The sequence below is a fragment of the Danaus plexippus genome, assembly GCF_018135715.1.
Source record: "Danaus plexippus chromosome 13 unlocalized genomic scaffold, MEX_DaPlex mxdp_40, whole genome shotgun sequence".
Classification (NCBI taxonomy): domain Eukaryota; kingdom Metazoa; phylum Arthropoda; class Insecta; order Lepidoptera; family Nymphalidae; genus Danaus; species Danaus plexippus.
In genome coordinates, this window is record NW_026869850.1 from 747,840 (window position 1) to 771,467 (window position 23,628).

Below are 23,628 nucleotides of genomic sequence, written 5' to 3' on the forward strand. Positions count from 1 at the left end.
CGTTCCCGCAGTCTCCAAATTAACCTTCGGCACGGTCTGGTTCTGTTGCTGGTCTATTATTTCAAGGTCTCTTTCAACTTTCTTCCATTATAATAATCTATTCACTCTATTTTAATACTAATGTAACTTAAAGAGTCAAGTTTTAAAGTGGTTGGTTACACATCCATCCATCTAATAGGCCTTTTAACATCGATTGTCAGCACTCAATTTTTTTCCCAGTTGTCCGCCACCCAGAGACTACAAAGCGATCCTTGCTTATTACGACGGTGACACAATTTCGATGTCCTACAGAGAGATAACTTTCGTGTCTGTGAATATCAGCAGTGACATCTGCTACCAGCATGCCAGGCACCTTGAACACTTCCATTTTTCTTACTTTTTCCACTATGGTGTACACGGCCGTGGACGAAATAGTTTATGCTGATATCAACCGATCATAGAGCAATAAACAGGAAAGGACTCGGTTATAGAAACAGCTCACTGAGGCTGCTGATGTTGACTTATTTTGTACAGCTGGTTTCATGGGAGAAGTTATTGTCATCTATCAAGACAGGCCATCCACACAAGTTTACTGATTAGGTTAGGGAAAGAAGCGCCTAATATCGTCATTAAAGATGCCTTTCCCTATTTCCACCTTTTTCTGACATTCCCTTATTCCCACCCTTCCCTATTCCTAACAAAAAAGGTTGGCAAGGCATCCGCAACAGAGAAGTTGCGGATGTCCATGGGCGACGGTAGCTACTGCCCACCAAGTAGACCGTCTGCTCCTTTGCCACCTTTAACATAACAAAAAATACAATCAATTATTTTAGATAAACAGATAGATTTTACAAGCGATATTCATATATATATAGCTAGTAAAATTGTAAAATGTTTTTCGTCTCTCTAAAATTAAGTACAAGATATAAAAAAATGTATTTATTAATAACAGTAAATTTACTTTATTAATGTGAACGTTTTCACGTTTCTCAAGTATTTAAAATCTCTTAGATTTTAAAATTTGGGTCATTAATTTAAGTTAAGCCTTATTGTTACAGTTAAAAGTATACATTCCTAGCTTATACTTGTTGGCAAACATGTAGACGTTTCTCGAAACGATAGAACGGGATAGAAGAACAAAGGCTCTACAAAAGAGCATTGATTGATTGAATTATATAAATCTATATCTTTAAAAAATGTATCCTATACTTTAAGATAACAATGTTTAAAATACTGATGTCTGTTTATCTTTAACAAAATAATACAATATATTTTGCATGTCGTATACTCTCATTTCAAGATCAAATGTCAAAAAAAAATGGGGCCCTAATTATCAAGTAGGGAGTGCCAATTGTAGTGTTAAGATTTATATGAATTTAATTCAAGCCACAATCTTCAGTCGGCTCTGACTTTGAAATGAATATACATACTTTCACTTACACCAATAGCTTTGTAGGGAAACAAAAGCTTTGTAGGAGACAAAAAATTCTTCTTCAGAAGTGCGTATTATTTGGTATGCGTATGTTCTTTATAGTGCAAAAAATATTGCTAGTATTCTTTAACCAATAATATTATAGCTGTAGAAGGAATGTCACTTGTATCTCGTTGTGTTTCTTGCTGTAACTGTAGGTACAGCTTCTTCCGCGCGGTCTGTTGCCTCGTCTATATAAAGGCTCGTGTTTCAAATCTCGTCCCCGTACAATATACTAGTATTATTTCCTGACAACTGTTATTTTATAAATATCCATTGATGTATCCAGTCTTGTGCGAGGTATAATAATTCTCTTTTGTGTTTATGTAGACTCCAATACATATTTGTTTAAGAAATAGACCAGTTTTGATGTGTGTTTGTTCGTCCCGAAGCGCAACAAAACCTTGGAGGGGGTTCAGAAATAAAAACACAATGATAATAAATATTCCGTTTATTAAACAAAGGACATGGCACCGGCACCGGCTGAAGGCACATCGTCAGGGTCACGCCACAACCACTCATAACGTCGATAGAGGGCGCCTATTATTATACGACTTATTTTATATACATTACGAGACCGACATACTGTCCGCCTCATAGATTTCGTCTGTCATAGATAATACTAAAGTGGTTTGAAACTAAAGAAAGCTAGTCACGACGCTCTCGATGACTGCATCGAAGCCATCAACTCGCGAATAAAACGGAATTTACAATAAATAAGATAAAAAAATAACTTAAAATTACAAACATTAAACGCTCGTTAATTATTTACAACAAAAAATAAAACATCATTTTATGCGCGAAACTAACAAAAATAATTGTTATGTTAAATACGCTTACATTAATTTTCTTTTACCCCACGTGATGTCTGTACACCGCACGCGCCGCACACGCCGCAACGAGTGAGGAGACGTGAAGCTATTAAGTACCGGCGCCGCGCCGCGGGCGACCGCTCACATACGGTAATATATCACAACTATGAATACACTCTCCCCGAGGACGGGCCGGGCGCGGGTTACGCCCTCGCCGACGCCGGGTGGTATGTGATGACGTTGTGTGCGTGTGTGAAGGGCGCGGGAGTGGCGGTGGGGGAGGCGGGGCTGGTGGTCGCCGGCGGTAGCTGCAATGCCCTCGTCTTCCCTCCCAGGATACACCTCGTGCTGGCGCCGCTCTCCACCTCCACGGGTAGCTCGGAGCCGGTCAGCCTGGCGGTGGGTGGATTCATTGAAACTCTCATATAACAATTCACTTTAATATCAGTTTTTATTCAAAAGCCCCTGAACTCTAATAATTAATAATAGGTTTTTATAATGTTATCACCCCCGTTCCTTACGACGTACGACACCGCCGCTTCATTTTGAAGTATTTTGGTCACTTCTTTCATTACACTGTCATTTAATTACAAAATGAATGCATTAACAGGTTATAACACTGAGTGTTGTTATTGATCCTCAGAGTGCATTGATCTTGGGCCGCGGAAACGTTGACTGAGGAATGTTAATGACATCTTAATAACACTGCGATGGTTGGACGATGGAGGCTCGTGCTGAGGGACGAGTTGGATGACATCCGAGCACTAGTCGGTCGGAACTAAAACAATTGTAGTGTATATATAGACGTCTCGTACCTGTGGTACGTATGTGCGAGCACTCCCAGCAGTTCCCCCAGCAGGTCAGTGTGTGGGGGCGCCACCAGCCCTACCACCAGGTCGTTCCTGGCGCCCGGGACCACCACCACCACCAGCTGGGCCTCCCCGCTCATGACACGCACGCCGCCAACCTGGACACACACACATAACATTATATGTATACGAACACTAGGTTTACATTTGACTGGATTAAAATACTTAGTTGTCAAAAAAGATATATAAATACTTACACCTCATGTTTATTTGAAAACACAAATTGTGAGTCGAAAGGACGAATACAACAATACAAGTGATGTAACTGACCTCCGTGATGGGCGTGGGCTTCTTGAGCGGCTTGAAGGAGCTCGCGTCCAGCTTGTACAGGGACGTGTCGGTCACCAGCAAGCAGCGCTCCGACATCTTGTTGTAGCGGTTGAACTTGAACACGCGGCACGAGAACAGAGGCTTGCCCAAAGACTGCGAGCGCTGCAGACTAGACACGCACGACAGGTACGACGCTAGCGAACAGAGACCAGGGTTGGGTCAGCATATAAATATACATACGGAATAGAATGTTGATAGTTGCTTACATGATTTATCGTTGTACGAATTAATAGCCAGGTAGTCCCCCCTCCATTCCCTCGAGGCCCCCCACTGGGCCCTCCTGCCTTTGAGCACGCTGGCCGCGGATATCTTGAGTTTGAGTTGAGGCCACTGGTCCCTCGGGATGGGCTTGAGGGTGAGGTAGGCGCGCCAGCGACGATAGGCCGCCTGCAGCAAGGGAACCGCCACCCCCCGGGGTGCCGCCGGCCACGACGGGATCACGTTACGGTGCCGGGAGAGGATGGCCTGCAGCTCGGATATGTAACGCCTGAAGCGGTACCGTCTGCGGACAAACACGGGCTATACGAGGAACAGCGGGTGGCGACACTTAAATGACACAATAAAATATTGGGGTTCAGAGTTTCAATTCAACTAACGTATTGATTTAAAGAGTGTGTTCTAAAAGAAACTATGTGAACTTCCGCCGACTCTGGCCGACGAAAGGGAGATCTAAACCACGAGATCATTCCTAAGTTACATCCTTAAAGAACAAATCGCAGGAAGGTGTTCTGGAGCCGACCTATCAGTTAGTATATGTATTAAGGTATGAGGATCAATGTCCTGAGCCGTCACGTTATCAGTAGATATCAGATAGTACTAACTTCCATCCGTTGTATATGACGAGGGCCGCCTTCATCCGCCTGTAGCGCTGCCTGGCGAGGGTTCCTCTCCACAGCTTCTGGAGCAGCACCACGATGGAGGGGATCAGCTCGGACCGAGCGCGCTCCAGCTCGTGCAGGGTACGAGCACTCCTGGAGGGGGAAAATGGGGAGAGTGTGGATAATTTGACAGATATAAATATTTTTTCTATAATACTATGAAAACTTTATAAATAGTTGTAATATTATACTGGTGAATCGATTAAAATACTCGATTAAACATAGCGGCTCCTTAAACCTACAAACCTACTTAAAACTGCACGGCGAATGCATTGATGCTGAGAAATTTCGTTTCGTGTAACATATGAATGGTGGTCATAAGCCGTGCCTACCGTATGAAGAGCTTGGTGTGCCCGAACTGCACGTCGGTGATGTGCAGGTCCCTGAGCAGCACCATGACGGCGTCCTTGTCGCTGGAGCCTCGGAAGTTGGGCCACGTATATTGAGATAGCATCTTGTACCGCTTGAGGAAGCGGTCGTACCGCTGGCGGGAGGCGAACCCCGCGCGCCGTACACGCACGTTCTCCACCAGGCCCAGGTACGACACCTGGTGACGGACCTGGAACCACACGACGCCTCCTTCAGATATAGGACTTAACACAATGTGTACTGGCTTTAAGGATATTTTAAGAAAGATTCTTTAACAATTCAGCAAAGCGACTCAATGGAACACGGTGTCAGGTTGCAGGTTAAATCAATTTCGCTGTCAACACTGTTAGATTGCTTTTTTACTTCAAATATTTAAGAAGAAAATAGTTATCATTGGCTCGCTGACCTTTTTGTTCCCTTTCTTTAAGTTGTTATTTACCGCCTTACTTATATACTCATTTATTGAAATCGGTTACGAACAGTAGGGCCTCCTACAACTGAATAGTTCTGTATATTATGGTGTCATATTCACCAGCTGTTCGTCCCAAAGGTGGGCCGCCTGCGCGGGATTGGGCTTCACACAGCGGACGTAGAACGGCTCCTTGCTGGACAGGCCGCTCACCAACGCCGCCATCGACGAGCGGAACAGGCTGGCCGCGGACGGAGGCCGCTTGGACGTCTGGGGTTATAGGAATAATAACATATTACTGCAAGAGGAACGTTTATGACTGCCACTGTTTGACTTAATATTGTTTAGAGTGTGTAGTATTTATGAACAATTATTTTTTATGTTCTGAGGGCAGGGAAACAAGACACTATCTTTGTTAGGGTCAGTACTGTGGTCGGTCTAGCAGATATATGTATATTCTAGTTTCTTACGCGTGATAGTTATAATGTGTGCGTGTGCGTGTGTGCGTGTGCGTGTGTATTGTGTATGTCACCTGCTGTATGTCGACGGCTCCCTCGGGCCACATTTTAGCGAGGGAGGCGTTGCTGGAGCGGTGCAGAAGTCTCTTGAGGTCCTGCCACAGCGAGTCCTTGTTCTTTTCCATGAAGCCGGTGATGTTGTAGGTCACTTGACCCGCGTAGTGGCTGATGCGGTAATAGTTTCATCAACTTGTTTCAGTACGCATACAACAACACATATCTCACTCATGTTCTATATACAGGATAATGTCTGAGTATAAAGTCATTCTCACGTGATCTGGAAGTCGACGGCGTGTTTGAGTTTCTTGTCGAGCGGAGACAACTGGCGGGAGGTGTAGTGCTTGTGCGAGTTCAGGCGCTTGTCCATCGCCTCCAACAGCTGACCGTCGGATATCTGGAATGTGAGCGATGTTATAACAGAGGTAATCATGAAAAGAGCTTTTAATGTCTGGGGATAGATGTCACTGTCAATTTAATTGTCAATGATGTGTGATGTTAAGATCCCTCTCTCGAGCTGCTGACCTTGGTGGGATTGAGACAGGCCTCGTCCATGATGGCGATGATCCCGGCGTGCGGCGCGTCCACTAGAGCACAGATGTCTCTGTTGTTGAAGTAGGGGACCGGCGTCCACGTGATGCCCTCGCGGGAGTACTCCTCCTGTTCTTGCTTCAACACCAGCTCTACAAACAACATGACGTCTTGAGTCAACTACAGCTTCAGATAAGGTCTATAGTTTTATTATTATTCATTTGATACTTTAGAGGAGGGGAGGGGAGGGGGAGAGGAGGGGGTCTGAGGAATTTATAAGATCATTCATTTCCAATGTGTGTATGCATGAGTCACCTATGAAGAGCTGTTGTAGTTTCTCGTTACAGTAGTTGATGCAGAACTGTTCGAAGCTGTTGGTGTCGAAGATCTCGAAGCCGTAGATGTCGAGGACGCCGATCACACTGGAGCGGTACGAGGCTGAGGGCGCCTCTATCGCCGCGTTGATCTGACGGTGGGGCATCACACATTATACGGACTGGCGGATACATACACCAGTTGTATACCAATTGCACTAAGAATTGTTTCCTCCCAGTTATTTATACCCACTTTGCGCTTTCAAATAAATATTTAATCAATCCTTACGGTAATGAAAAATTATATCAACGGTCCGTGGTGTTCCGCTTGTCGGGTACCTCACCTTCAACAGTGGTGGTTCCATTGTAATGCATACACATTTACCTGTTGTACGATCCAACTGAACAGTCTGTCGTAGGCGGCCTTGGCCAGCGCCAGCCGGGTGTAGTGGGCGTCAGTGAGGGTGTGTTCCTTGCTGACCAAGTCCCCGCCCGCCGCTAGCACTCTGCCCACCATCGCGGACCTTAGAGACTCCTGTGAAACTCCCAGGGCGGAGACGCACGACGACACCGGCCCGCCCACCACCACCTCGCCCGACGCGCCCTCGCTGAATGTCAACTCACCCTAGAAACAAGAATATATATTTTTTAATAAGTATAGCTGTTACACCTGCAACCTTAACAGAGTCAGCGAAAATTGGGCGGGTGTTGAGACCTACTCATTATGTGTCCTATATAAAAATGTTTTAGGGCGCCCAAACACGTTCTCTACATGATAGCTGATTTCAGTCAATCTCGATTAGGGGTTCACTCCTCGACTGAGTTGATATGGATGTAATAGCTGTTAATTATTTGTAAGGAGCCCTTGAATCCTCTCGTAAAAACCTTAAAAAACATTGAAGGGACCTAATTTGTCGAGGTTCCTCCTCCACTTAAATCACCCCAGTCAGAAAAGTCAAGTCATAGAAATGATTGTGTAATTAATTCCTTATAATGTTTGTCTGAACTCTGTCCGTTATTACTCTCCGGTCACTTGAGACGAGCTGTTAAACTATTCTCCGAACATCTTACCAATAAGATGACTCCGGCTACGATGCTCCATATATCGTCGACGACTGCCGGCGGGAAGCCCAGAGCATTAAAGGCGCTCTTGGTCACGTTATAGAGTTTAGAGTCCTGTGCCGTCGCACGCTCGTTGCCCAAAATCTTGTACACGGAACTCGAGTTCAATCCATACTTTTTCGTCTGCGGGTTGTTTGTGCTTAAGAGCTGGAAGAATAGGATGGTTACAGAACATAACATTTCGAGGGCCATGAGATTTAATTATTTTCTTAATCATCTTCACAACTATATGAACACATGTTATAAAATAAGGTCCCTCGCCGCGTCTGTCCGTCTGTTCGCGGTAAACGGAAAAACTACTGCTAGTTCTCGAGGAAGGTTTAAGTATATAATTTAAGTTTTTGTATTTACTTGTGTGCACATTAACATATTAATTGTGAGGAAAACATGAGCCGTCTGAGAGCTTTGAACCAAAACGCTGCTTAAAGTCTTTGAGATATAAAAAAATATATATGGCGGAATTGTGTATCTTATAAAAATCTACATAAAGATCCGCGGTGTCATATGTCTCTACCTTAAGGATAACATACTATATCAATTTTACATCTTTTAAAAATTGGCATTACTAAAGCGTTTATTGGAAAGCTATTTACATAAATACGGTATTAAGTCTTGTCAAAATAAATTACTTCGTTTTCAAGCCTACATCACTATTTGTAAATTATTTTTTAAATCGTTTAAATCGAGCGAAACATTTTAAAGTTATCATAATATAAGTTTAATAATTCTTAAAATGACATAGGCAATTTAAATGATGCTAATATTATTCGGATATACTACGCGTGCTTTATTTTTGTAAAAGCCATGATCACGGTTGCTGAAAAGTAACCGAAACGTCGGGAGTATGTAGTTTTTTTTGCGAATAATATTAATGTCATTTAAATTAATAAAACTCGCAGAAGTCTTAGTTCCATTATGAAATACGCTATTTTATATTTCTTGCAAAGAGCCCGTGCGAAGCGGGGCTGGTTCCTTGTAATTATTATAGCAAAGTACATAGGATTATCAAAACATTAACGTGACAAAATGCCACATTATCTAAATGCACCGGGTGTAACATCATCTGTGTAACAATCGTTACATCACCACGTGAGTGATGTTATTGGTAGAGTAAACAAAGACGAGTGTTAAGTCATCCCGACAGCCAATCGATGGACTTAGTTCCGTCATTGTTAAATACATCACTAATGTGAGTTACAAATTATAAAGTGATGAACAGACCTAACTAAATTTCCCCCCCCCCCATTTTTGCAACATTCCTTCTTGACAGGCTCGTATCGCTTGTAAATAAGCTTTTACGCTAAATAAGCTTTCTGACAAAGGGATATATTTTCAGATCAGATCAATACTTCCGATTTTTTTCATTTTGGACAGCCCCGGAATGTTCTATATAAATTTGCAAGTAGTGACGAAGTTAAAGGTCACTGACCTGATAGAAGGCGTGGAAGTTCCTCTCCCCGGGCTGCAGACTGACGACCCTGCTCTTCTCCAGCAGGTAGTTGCTGATGTGTCCGCCGATGGGATCCCCTTTGTAGTCGAAGTGTATGTCCATGTATTTACCGAACCTTGAGGAGTTGTCGTTTCTGTTCGTCTTCGCGTTACCGAATGTCTCTAAGATAGAATTCGATTGTATCAAGACGTTTTTCACTCTGAAACATATCGATATGAAGTATTTATAGCGCGGCTTGAATATTATATGGTAAATAATATGCGACGCTTTTAAAGTCTTAAATGTCAACGTCTAGGTTTGTGTTATGTCTTCACATACTAATATAATCCAATATTATCTGTGACTGTCGGTTAATTTAAAGTGATTGTACTTCTGTGACAACAAAGAGAATGCTATCATTGTAGTCATTTTTAGATACTAACTCTATGTGTGTGTGTGTGTGTGGGCTGGGATTCCCCTCACCTGTCGATATACTCCCTGTGCACCTGCATGGTGTTGGCCGCTATGTACTTCATGATGAACTTGGAGGCCTCCGTCTTCCCCGAACCGGACTCACCTGATATCAGCACACAGGTGTCCCTCCCCTGTAATTTTTATTACAATAAACATCCATTGTGGTTTAATCAGTGTCCCGGATTGGACACGGTTATTGTTGGTATACGGTCGGTGCTGGTCATATCTAATACAAAGCGATTGTGAAATATTCCATACGAAGTATTATGATCGCCTATTAAAGACACAGAACCTGACAGAAAACTTCTCACACTACGCCGTAGAATTGCATCCAACGACAATGATATAATTTGCAATATAAATATGTATGTACATACATAAACATAATGCAAACATAAATGCTCCTACCAATAAAGAATTTTTAAATCGTTTCTATGAGCGTTACAATATTGTGTTCAGTAATATTACGAGTGCCATTGACTAGTTACTTATTTGCAATAGCTCTAATCGTCAGTGATCTGTGATACATAAAGCCAATTGTCATCGAGGTAAAGATTATTTCTGCTGTTTGTGGTACGACTTTATAAAGAAATAAGTCAGATGTAAGCAGTAATTTATGTAATATATTAGTGATAATGTTTTAAGTGGTGCTTTTTTGACGATAAATATTTATGTTTTTATGATAATTATTTATGATGTTGGAATTACCACAGACGATAATGAACATCGCTGTTGTTCAAGTCAAAAGATATTTTATATTTTCTACGTGAGCCTTCTACGTTTAGTGTAAATAATAATAATAATAATAATAAAAACCACAAACTAAAACACACATCACTTGTCAATAAAATATTTAGCAAGCGAATCCCATATATTGTTGTTGTAAAGTGAATCTGGGTGAATTGTTTCATATTACAATTCAGTCATAATATATTTGGATCCATTATAAAGTCAAACCACAAACACTGAGACGACGGAGCGGTTGGGAAAGGTATCAAACAATTATGTAATCAACGGACCAAGTTCTAATAACAAATTTTGGTTTACAATATATTGAATTGACATTCAATTAAAAAAATATACAATGAAAAAATTCTCTCTGCAACCTATAGATATTGATTCATAATTATCATTTTTTTAATAGTATTCGTATTGCTTCTTAAACGTTATAGATCTATAACAGATATTAAAAGTTTCCACCGACCTGTTGCCTGAGCACTCTCTGACAGGCGTCGGCTACGGCATACACATGAGGAGGGACCTCGAACATCTCCCGGCCCCTGTACTGGGCCATGTGCTGCTGGCCATAGATGTCCAGAGACTTGTAAGGGTTCACAGAGACCAGCACTTCGCCTATATACGTGTAGATCTTGTTGTGTTGGTACCTGAAGACATCGATTTTTTTAATATAATACAAAACCATTACAGCACCATTTATAAAATTAACACCGAAATAACACACGTCACACTACTGTATAAATATTACAGACATTCTATTTTTTATATATTTTTTTGAAATACGTGCCAAAATTCACATGGGAGTCCATTGACCTCACAAGCTCATTGCATGTCAGCACGCCTTGATGTAATATCCATGGAAAAGTATAAATCATACTGACAGGAAATAACCCTAATATCTATCTACTCTTTATATATAAGGCATTCCCATTATGTGCGAGAATAAAACATTTATAAGATAAGTAGATACATATTGGTCATAAACAGAGATACAAAACAGAGATATTCCTTTTAACTTTTATTAAGTACTGTTAACTTGGTTAATACTATAATAGGAAAGGGATTTTTATATTTCGGGAATACCAAAATCCTTCTTAAAGTCATGATCATCATCAGAGGCAGCCGTCCGCTGTCCGTTACCACAATATTATAACGTCACTATAAACGCCTCACTATAACGGACTGTAGCTCTGAGCTCAAGCTCTGGCACTAGGAGCCTCGAGAGCAATTTGCTCACGACCTTAATGCCACTCCATACTACATTTATAAATCATAAAACTCCAGACTCATGCATACATTAAATCCTTTGAAATTTTAATCGGACTTTTTGCAAGACTTTTTTTAGCTAACGTTAACAAAATATAAGGCTATCTTATATACAGTTCGACATATTGTATATAAATAGAATTCTAATGAACCTTGAGCGTCATTAATGAATTTTGGTCATTAAAGAGCGGGGGTTGGAGTTCAAAATGGTGTGATGTGTTATTAATGTATTGTCAAGTTCATGTGATGACGTCACCGGCCGCACTCCTCCGAGGCCGGTTCTCAGTTCAAGATCAGCCGGCGTTGAGGCTAAATACATTAGCGATTTTGTTATTATGGCTTTTTGCTCGATACAGCATCGCGTTAAGGAAAGATCGGTAATGCTTTACGACCTCATTCCGATAGAACCGTAATTTCATGCTAATGCAGATATTATTATCGCAAAGAAGTTGTTAACTGATTGTCAAAGTGCACAGTATTCGACGAAGAGGAGAACATTTGAGAACTGAAGACGAAGGATCTTTCAAGTCCTCTATAATAACAAACGACCTATATGAATGTTGCTATCTTTTTATACTTTTACTTAACCGCAGACGATTTTTCTGTACATTGTATTCCAACCTGGCTGTGGCCAATTGCATCCAGGTCGGCTACTGACACAAAAACTGTCTCAAACGAGGAATCGACCCCGCCATAGTCTTAGGTCCAATCAAAGGTGTAGAGCAGTTATGACGGATGATTGCGTTCGATAAATACTGTTTTTCCTTTCATACTTATGTCACCCTACTTCATAATACTTGATCACCTTCGATAAATAAGATCAAAAACCCTCGTTTAGTCCTCACTCCAGGACCACTATAAGCCTACTCATGAGACCGTAACAGACCCAAGAGTAAAAACTACAGACGAACGTGTTTTACACTCGCTCTTTTATTATATAAGAGAAGACAAGTTTCGTTTTCAAAGTAACATTAATTCAGTTGTGATATAACGAGGTTAGCTCTGCGATGAGTCACGCAAAAATAACATTATGTTTAAAATGACATGATTCATAGACGATTAAAAACATACTACTAAATATTTATTGAACACGTTTAAATACATTTTAAATGATCCTCATGTTGTGTTGCTTTCAGTAAACTTGTGAATGTATGTATTAATTTATATGTATCATCTAATGCAAATTAAATGTATGCCCAATCGAAAACAACAAACGACCGGCCTATCAGACGGTAAGTCATAGCATGAAGTCGTCTGTCAACACCTGTCTACAGCTCCAGGTGTTTTAACGCCCCATTGTGTATAGGATTTAGGAATATTATAGTTTCCAGTACTGTTATAGTTTTTTTGGACTTGATGTACTTAGAAGGGTAGTACTGTCCCCGTCAAGCCAAACAAATAAGGACCTGCAGTTTAACTCTTCCCCTTTCTTTTTATTGGTTAAGCGAATTATCACTTTTCGTGTTGTGTGTGGACTCCCCAGGATAGTCTCAGGAGTGATTACTTAACCAAAACGATAACCGTCATAGCCTTAACGTAGCGCCACGGAGTCGTTGCTCATACGACCGGGACGCTACCACCTGTACCAGCTTTCTCATAATGAAATATGAGCTTTCATCAGTACCTATATTTGTCTTGATGGAAGTTTATACAAATTTCTGTTATATTATAAATGTAAATTACGTTCTCTTCAACAAAACAAGCTTTGAAATATGAAGACCTAACATTTCTTTCAATGATCTTATATATTTCTATTGTACCTACTAAGAGAGATCATCAGAGATGACCTTGATGAGTAATGATAATGTTGCATTGTGTTTATACTTATTTGCCTTACAAATTTACCTCATAGAATCAAAGTAGCAATAAATTTACTTAACAAGTTATATTTTAAAGTACTTGACTTTATAAAAGTTGATACAAGTGGAAACACCACTCTTAAACCCAAAAAAAAAAATGAATAATGTCATCCCCACAAGGCATTGGGCATAGCATGACAAAACAGACTAGAAAATTAATATTACGAAAATGAGACGAAAACAAATAACTATTAAACACTGTTATTTAAAATTGTTCAAAACTTTTCGTATTTGCACATAATTTATATCAAGTGTGTTGATATCGTGAGATAAGGTGGACAGCATTGATAAGCTTTGATAAAGTCATGTCCATTACTGGGACACTGAATCATAGGCCGTTACGTAATGTGTCTGTGTGTGGCTCACCATTGTCGTGAGCCACAACAACACCGTATACTCTCTTGTAGAATTCTCACGAATTTCTTTTATAATTTCCCAGTTACGTCTTCTCCGTTATTAAGTTTTTCAAATGAAAGATATCTTTCAGATACCTATTAACAATCCAGGAACTGTGCAACACTCACAGCGTATTATACAAGTTGCCAATAAATATTTAAAAGATTATACTGTTGCCGAACAAGTTAAACTTAAAAATATGTTTTATTAGTCGACTATAAGATTTAAATTACTAACATTAATTTGAAATTTATTACTTAATGTGAGTAGACGAACTCACATATAATATTTAATAACAGCCCAGCGCACTCAGATGCTCGTAAGTCGTACCCACACTCTCTTGAGCGAGAACATCATATTTTCTACTATTGATGAAAAATTTACTTTATACTACTAGTCCTCGCCACCGACTTTACACGGGGTACATGAGTTTTATGTTTTACATTAGAAATCCCTACGTTTCTATTGATCTCTTGTTAAAATTACCATAGACTGGTATGCCTACTTTTAAATATGAAACTGAGATTTTAATATAACCTAATTCTCCCCATCTTTAATTAAAGATATTCACAATTAAACATCAGCATATATTGTCACCTCTTGTGCTGCAAAACAAAACACTCGAAAGTAGTGTCCGATACAAGTGCCGAGTACGTGACCTTCATAAATGAAAAGCGTGTCAGCACATGGAAGGCACGTGCGGTGGGCGCTCCCAAACAGGACTGCGAGGACAACCGGCCTTTATAAGAATACAGAAACAGAACAATCGAGCGATTAAACGAGTAGCGTGAATTGTATTACATGTAACAGCTCCAGGTGAGATTCAAGTCATAGCAATAATAATAACAACGAGGACGAAAGAGGCGGCGGGTCGACACCGAAATAGAATTTTTGAACTCTAAATATAAAATACAACACTAATGTTGGACTCTAATGTATATATAGAGACTATGAGATCACACAAGAAATGACGACAGAGTATGCATACATGATCTTCATCCGAGAAAGGTTATTGATATCGTAGTGGAAATTAAGAAGCTTTTAAAGGAATTGAGATATATAAACGTCAAGGGTGTCAGTGGGATAAATCCAAATATAGATTCTATTAAGAAAACTCCACTATTAATGTGAATGTTTACATTTTGTTAGATGTTTTATTCGATCGCTTATAATATAAATATTAAACTCGGACCGCGCCGCTGCGATCCAGGAGGCGAGGAACACAGATCTATTTCCGATTTCGGATGCTCAGTTTACATTCACACTAACAAACACACACCGATAGATAACATAAAGGAATTTATACAAGTGATAGAAATAACATTACACGAGAACATACGCTAAAAACCCTTTTATCTGAAGCATTTATGACTTGATGGTTATAACAACCATTGTCGCTATTCATTGTATATCTGATATTTAATGATTTCATTTGAAATTAAAGATTACGTTAGTGTGAGAGCTAACTTCGAAATACACATGACAGCGACTGCTGAGACTGATCATCATTAAATTGTGGAAATGATGATAATCAATAAATGAATTACATCATTAATGATGAAAACTATAAAAGATTTGTGACCGCATACAATCGATCAAATGCTTTACTAAGTTCTTCAAAAATAAATATATACACACGCGCGCACACACACACGCACATATATATATATATAGTCATCAAAATATGAATCTACTCAAACTTCAAGGACACTAACTCTGTCAACATTACGTCACCGATTATTCACTTAATAGATACAACCACGCCATCCGAGTGTCATGATCTGGACCACTTTTGTTTCTCATACATATAAATAGATATAAAAGTATTGTATCAAAAATAAGTTTTATAACGTAATAGTATTGCTAGATGTGGAGATGAGATCATTATAATCAGATTTAAGTACATGCAATTTTTAAAAAGACGTTTTCGGTTTATTGTTCAAGACATAGTTCTGAATAACTCACGGTTGAAAACAACAATTTAATATAAATACCTCTGTTATTTATTATAATGTGTAACGTGACGGAGGTAATTGTGTTTTATTCATATTAAAATATATACAGAACCTAATGAAGGTTTGCCGATCGTGAGAAATAGAGGTGACGACTCTCATTGAACTGTTAGCGTTCCTCTCATCAAGACCACCATACTTTATAATTGCTTTTGTTTCGACTTGAGAAGGAATGCGCGGTTGAATCATCAGCCAACTTAGAACTGTTGTCTTAACCTGATAACATTGTGGACAGTGTTTCCTCTGAGGCAGTTCATCATAAAGGGCCGGAGTCATCGGTTGTCACGTGGCAAATGAATGGTTAAATGAAGACATTAAGGAGGTCATCGTCCGACTTCGCGGGTCATGAGACAGACGCGCTAAACTTTAGCCGTCTCACACTACTCTCAGGATATTAATATCATACTGCCCTTTGTATAGCAATGTTTATTTAGGTTAGTGTATTGTATACATTATCAGTTAATTGAGTTTTAATTCACTTTATATGACATAAACGGCTCACTGTTAAAATCTAGGGAATAGTGAACATTTTATGTTTACCTCAAGTTCCCATCGTTACACTAAATACGGAGCGTTAATAGTTTTTCAGGAGTGTGACTATGAACCTTGGAGTAATCATACAACTTAGGTTAGTAGACGTAATGCTAGTGTTAATTGTTTTCTTTATAATATTTATATTCATCAAAAAACTATTAAAAAAATGTCATGCTTCTTGATCTGAATCATAACCATTTATAATTGATCAAACCATTTGATGAACAGCTACATCCTCCAACTAACTGATTTAAAGTTAAAATGTTTTATAATCACTAATATGTACTGATTTAATTAATACATAAAATTCATAGATCTAATCAATTTAGTGATGTTTTTATCGGATATTATTTTAATAATAATATCAATACATATTATAAAACAAAGGCACTCGCCGCGCCTGTCTGTCTGTTCGCGATAAACGGAAACACTGTTGCACTGATTATCAAACAATTATCACCACTCGATAGCGTGATTCTCGAGGAAGGTTTTAGTATATAATTTGTTAAGATTTTGTATTTACTTTGGTGTACATTAAAGATATTTGTTGAAGATGTTTAGAAAACATGAGCAGGAGAGCTTTTAACGAAAACGCTGCCTAAAGTCTTTGAGATATAACAAAATAATATATGGTGAATTTGTGTATCTTATATAGGCCTACAGAGCAGTCCGCAGTGGCATATGTCTATACCTTAAGCATAACATACTATATCAAATTTAAACTTTTAAAAATTGGCATTACTAAAGCTTCTATTGGAAAGCTATTTACATAAGCCTTATCAAAATAAAATACTTCGTTTTCAAGCCTACATCAGTAATCATCATCTGTAAATTATTTTTTACATCATTTAAATCGGGCGAACCATTTGAAAGTTATCATAATATAAGTTAAATAATTCTCAAAATTTAAAAGTCTTTTTTATATTTTTTGTAAAGAGTCCGTGCGAAGCCGGAACTGACTCCTAGTTGTAATATAAAATTAATTTTCAAATATTATAACTGACGATGTCTTGTGTATTTATTTTTTTGGCCATAATGCTAATTAAATAATATCAATAAAACGTTATAAAAGGTAAATCAGAATTCAAGGAACAATCTACGTGCCTGAGACGAAACACCTCAAACAATTTGCGACTCACTGCGGGATATTGCCAATTATCGCTGTATGCAGGATTGAAAATGGAAACGACACAGGCTTCAAGCAACCTGACTCGAGGGAAGGATGTACAAATTACATGGCTCCGTCTTTGAGTGACGGACGACCTATTTCCACTGATGGGACCATTAGGTTGTGACACGCTTTCAAGAGAGGTAAGGAAAATGACTTGTATACGACTGTGTGAGGCCAGGTGGAAGGAGTTTATTATGCTTGAGAGGACGGCGAGGGGGCGAATAAGGGAGCAAGTAATCTTTGAACTATTTGCTGTGTCATATAGGCCTTCAAATTTATATACGAAAACAATACGACTTATTTAATATGTTCTAAAAAGATTGTGATGGCAAAATAATTTTGTATAAAATCAATTCTCCCATCGATTTGTTTAAAGCGGTCTCTATTATAGGAAGATTACTCGGTTGTTTTAAGGTTTCCAGATTGTAGTGGTCTCTGATTAGGTAAGAAAATGGTATCATTAGATATAAGGTAGGTAACAGTACTCCTGATAAAGAAACAATAAACTAATTGACTTTATACAATTATGATACTTTTATAATGATATCCTTATCCTTATCATAAAGATATCATAATTGTACCATTATTTCGCTACGGTTAAACGACATACACCTTGTCTAGATTGTGTAGGGATGTATGTATTTCTGTTACATATTAATACTATCCAAGATCATTCTCGATTCCAATATCACGAACACGTGATTGACTCAGCTGTTGTAATTAGTTCAAGTACACTCTATTTATTTTCACGCTAACACGGTACACTCACACATTATGTTATGAAGACGAGAGATAGTCATTAAAACCGTTCCTAGGAATCTTTGTCCTTGCAGTAAAAGCAACGAAAATGCTTGATATTAAATTTGTTTAATATATTTATATACTATTACAGAAATTATTTATTTTTTATGTTATAGTGATGTCACCCATGAAGATCATCTGTATCAAGGTGTCAGATTATGTGAACGGACATTAGTTTCGACATAAAAGGGAAGAGAGACTCTTAAGGTTTCTGTAACTCTGTTAACGAACAAAGTGTCCAAATTAGACAACGTACTATGAGAAGGCAGTACGACAGTCAGTGGATTTTCATCAATATTTGCGTAAAATAGCCTATCATCTAATACTAACCAGAAATCAGACATATTTTTTCTTCATGTTTTTTTTAACTAGAACACGTTATATCTAACACGAAATGGCACAACCTTTTTAAGGGAACTAGAGCGAGTAGAAACACTACGTTTAATTCAGACATCAGACCAAAAATGAAGGCATTGCGTGTAAGTGGAATATATTTAGATAACTCAAGTTAAAAAACATAACTTACTGAGAAAAACATCACAAATTCTTATTTATTCAAAATACATGTAAATTAACTTGCTTTTCACAATATTGCGGTTTTGTTTGTTTACCTCAAGTTTTTAGCTCACTATATACGGAGCGTTAACATAAATCTTCGAACAGAGTATCAACGTGAAACGATTGGTATGTGGAGGCAAGCCTGTGGTCAGCAACAAGCGTGCTGAGCTAAGGAAAAAGTTTAATTATTAGGAAGACTCATAAACTATTCCCAAAAGCATTTTTCATACAAATTATACTATTTGATTAATACACGCAAAACATTCATGATTCACTCTTTAAATTATATAATATTAAATAAGTTAATGTCATGATTCGGATAGTTAGTCTATTTGGCATTTCGTTCAGGGGGTTTTCATGGCCACCTTTTCTTTAATGTCAAACAATTCTCCTTTCAAGACTACCACCATAAGGATTTCTCATATAAAATTAAAGGTTAAAATCTTTATTGCATACAAAGAAAAATGGTTGGAATAGAATAGAAAATAATATATTTTTTCAAAACACAATGTTAATCGGTTCTTTAATACCGGTGTACTAAAGATGTGTTTCATCGAGAGCAAAATTCTTACTGGCACCACATTATAAACATGAGGCAAATAAAATAATATAGTAAGGGAAAGGACACAGGCTATATATGATTGAATGTATGCGAAACCTTTTGTGACCTAAGATATGGCATGTGGTACTTTGAACAAATCTGTACATTTATACCGAAATATAAATTTATTTCAAAATTATTTTAAAAACCATTTATAATGATAGTGATATAATAAACAAACGTGTCTAAGAAAAGTTGAAAACAGAACTCTCCTTTGTCAAAGTAAGTAAAAAATATCCTTTACAAGGTTATAACTACCGATAATTGTGTCCGAACTCCGAGGCTCGCTCGCCCATTTGATAACAGCTGATAACGAACTCATTAGTGTAGTTAACTGAATAACTAACACTGTCTTCGTATGACTTTATATTTGTATTCCGAGGATAACATTATAAACTACGAGCCTTGCCCGCTATATCATATAATTATAAAACTAAGCTAAAACCGTTCAATCACAGTGAAAATATTAGCCTTACATAATTGTATATACATATATATACATTGAGTATTATCAATTTTATCAAATATTGAATGATTATAATTTAACCAAATTATTAATATGCAGCTTGTTTTAATCAACTTATAAAATAGACTACAACTACCTACGACTTCTACAACTAATAAAATAATTGTTTTATTTGGATGAACACTAGCGAAAGTCTTAGATCTCATTATGTGAACAATTTTATTTCAAATAAGTTCAATACAGAGGTCATCATTCGTCTGAGGCTATTACTCTTTAAGCCCTAAAACGTAGTCAAACCCTTACTTAATCTTAGACATATTCTAATTTATAGCGAACCGTAAAAGGCTTCTTGAACACGTCGGTCTGATTGAAGCGGTGCAACACAAACAGGAGAGCATCTAGCATCAATATAGAATAAGGAAATGACTTCGTATCGCAACATGGCGATGTTCGGAACAAATTACTTCAGAACGGTCGATTGTATTCAGCTTTATGTACGTTTACTTTGATGTATGGAAAATTATTTAAATATAACACGGTTTTTAATTGTGAGTAAACTTACAATACTATATAAAAAAATTCACATTAATTATAATTTGATTTCCATCATACTGTTTGCGTGTATTTGTTTATGATTAACATTATTAAAAACATTGTGGTTTTTCAATTAGACTTGAATATTATCTTAATTTGTACCTATATTAAATCATCAACGTTGAAATTTAAAATTGTTTGGAGTTGAAATATATTTGTCGTTCATAAAAAAATAATTGCGATACCTTCGTAAAAACTTTTTATATCTTAAACAACGCGGACTAATCCGCGGGTATCAGTTAGTATACAAGTGAAAGTAAATTTATTTGCTACTTTTTAGACAACAAAAGCTTTTACCGAGAGAGGCGAAAAAAACGTAGGACGCAATCGATGTCACGGGAAAAACCTAGTATTAAATTAACAATTGCATAAGTCACCCCCTCGGAAGACTAGGATACACGGTCTCAACCATTGTGTATTAATAAGTTTAAAAACATATAAATTTGAGTAAATAATAATTATATTGCGTGTCGCGTCCCATCAAAGGTCTTTTATAAGGAAAACATACAATTGCACATAGCTTACACCTTGAGCGATGACATCAGGCCATGACAGCGCCATTGTCTGAGAGTGTCATACATAAACACAGTCACACACACAAACACACACACACACAGACACGTAGATAGATTACGCATGTATTCGGTAAGAGAGTGATTCACACACTTGATAGGATTTGTAACTTTTTCAAGATGTACTTAATGACATTAACATATACAATATATGAGTACAGAAACAGAACAGCCATTATTATTCTTAGACTACATGACGAAATAATATTAAAGCCATATCGCTTATTTCCGTGGAATACATAAATTATCAGCTTTTTTTTAATGTGAAAGGTGGCAGACAAGCAAACGGCCTGCTTGGTGTGCGGCAGTCACCGTCGCCCATGGAAATCCGCAACATCTCCGTTGCGGATGCGTTGCCAGCCTAGGGTTTTTTAAGGAATAGGGAGGGGTGGGAATAAGGAAAGAACAGGAGAAGGTGGGAATAGGGAAAGGGCAATCGGCTCTCTCACTCAACGGACGAAACGCAGCCGTTAAAGGCTAGTTCACGCCGATCTTCTGTGAGAGGATCTGTAGTAACATGACTTCAGCTAGGCTTTACTACCTACAAATAGTTGCACGTATTTTATTTTATAGATTATAGATATACTAGTCGTCGCCCGCGACTTCGTCTGCGTTAGTTTCAGAATAAATTAGCCGACCGGGCGTAGTGTGTTCCGCCTTAGAGGCAGTAAATAAGCTGAATTTTAATTTTACTAAGTTATTTTTTTTTTCGATTGAAAGTATCCTGACCGTCTCCTGGTTCTAAACTACCTCCCCAATAATTTATAGAGTTATAAAAAGTGCAACTAAAACTACTATATATATCTCAATATTATTGATATCTCGGAAACTAGACTTTCTTTAATGATAGTTTTTTTTTTTCTATACATATATATTTTTTTAAATACTAAAATGCTACTTAACAGTATAGAATTTATTTATATTTCTTATCTCCACTCATTGGCTGTGCTAGTGATGTCACAAAATACATATTTACAAATTTTTTTTCTATTCATACTTTATACTTTTTGAATAAATATATATAAGAAATAATTATTAAAATATGTACCAATTATCTGAGTAATATTATTCCTCAACATTAGGAGAATATACTGAGAATATTTGGCACAGATAAACAACAATTTATGACAAGCTCAACTCACTTTATTCATTCATGAGCAGGATATTCATGTTATTGCAATTATTAAGTTGTATAGAAGTTTATGTTGTTATATACATATTTGAGTATATACTCAAATATATATATATCAACATAAACTTCTATACAACTATATATATATATATATATATATATATATATACTCAAATTATGGTCATAACTATGTCACCATTAATAAGCAATGTTTCTGTTATATATGTATAGCATTTATATAACTTGTTATATTTATAACAATAGTTATACAAGTTACCAACATCAGGATTTGTTTATTTTTATGAACTATAAGTTCCATGTGATACAAAAGCTTAGAAAGGTCATTTAAATAGTAACATCAAATTTATAAAATAATATTGTTCTGTTTATTTTTATATTAAATATATATATATATATACATACATATCTATATAGAATTACGTAAAAAAGCGTAAATTGTACATTATAATTTAATAAAAAATATATTTTTTAAAATTTTCTCCAATGCACGAAAAAATTATGTACTTGTTTATAAAATTTTGTATTTTTTTATTATTATTTTATTACAAGACTTATATTTTAAAAAATGTAAATATATTTAAATGATGAAATGTAAACCTTTTGAAAAAGTATTTTAAATATTATAAAATGTATAATAATAATAAATTCATAAAAAATATTATAAAATGAATATTTTGAGTTTATTGTTATTTTTATTCATTCCATAATAATTTTTTCTATAAAAATAGTACAATACCATTACATTAATTACGTTCTCATAATAAAGGTAAACATTTTTTACAGTTGGTCAATATTATCCGAACTAAAAAAAAATATTCTCACAAGCTAAAAGTAGTTCTCAAACCATGGCAAGTTATTTGGTTTTGTAAAAACTTTAAAATATAAAAAAATATTTTTAAGTTTATACAAAACTTTTTGCGCCTTTTTTCATATTTTGAACTTGCACTGCAAGAATTGCACATAATACACTTTTGGTGTTATCTTGCTAAAGACAGTGTAAGAAAGTTAAAAATAGGACTTACCTTAAATGCAAATTTTCGATGAACGTATCTGTCGTCAAATTGTCCAGTAGGACAAAGTCGGACACACCAACTTCTTGCTGCATCGTCATCTTGGACGAGATACTTTTAAATTCACATCAACACAAACTAGAATTCGTGTGTACACTCAGAAATAAAAGTTTATGTGTAGTTTGAACTTAATATTTATCAACAAACCGTTAAAACAAGCTAGCACAGAGCACAAACATCCCTTGCAGTCACTTAAAATAAACTGACAGGTTTTCAAATTGACATCACAGGCCACACTCAATTTTATTGCCATATTAAAAATTAGAAAGATATTTAAAATAATTTTAAAATTCTAATTTTCCTTACAATTAGTACATTTTTGTGTAATTGTCGCC

The 23,628-nt window shown here is 37.0% G+C and overlaps 1 protein-coding gene across 1 annotated transcript; it reads right to left on the minus strand.

The window, feature by feature from the left end:
- Nucleotides 1-1,886: 1,886 nt before the first annotated feature.
- Nucleotides 1,887-23,485, minus strand: LOC116769958 (unconventional myosin ID). The gene is made up of 17 exons (XM_032661193.2): nucleotides 23,246-23,485; nucleotides 10,707-10,887; nucleotides 9,512-9,633; nucleotides 9,029-9,248; nucleotides 7,549-7,746; nucleotides 6,863-7,102; nucleotides 6,479-6,629; nucleotides 6,158-6,315; nucleotides 5,908-6,029; nucleotides 5,650-5,800; nucleotides 5,241-5,387; nucleotides 4,672-4,898; nucleotides 4,283-4,432; nucleotides 3,668-3,963; nucleotides 3,402-3,595; nucleotides 3,078-3,229; nucleotides 1,887-2,655 (listed from the first exon to the last, which is right to left on the minus strand). The coding sequence occupies exons 1-17, from the start codon at nucleotides 23,332-23,334 to the stop codon at nucleotides 2,466-2,468; spliced, it is 2,988 nt and encodes a 995-aa protein (XP_032517084.2). The 5' UTR covers nucleotides 23,335-23,485; the 3' UTR covers nucleotides 1,887-2,465.
- Nucleotides 23,486-23,628: the final 143 nt, after the last annotated feature.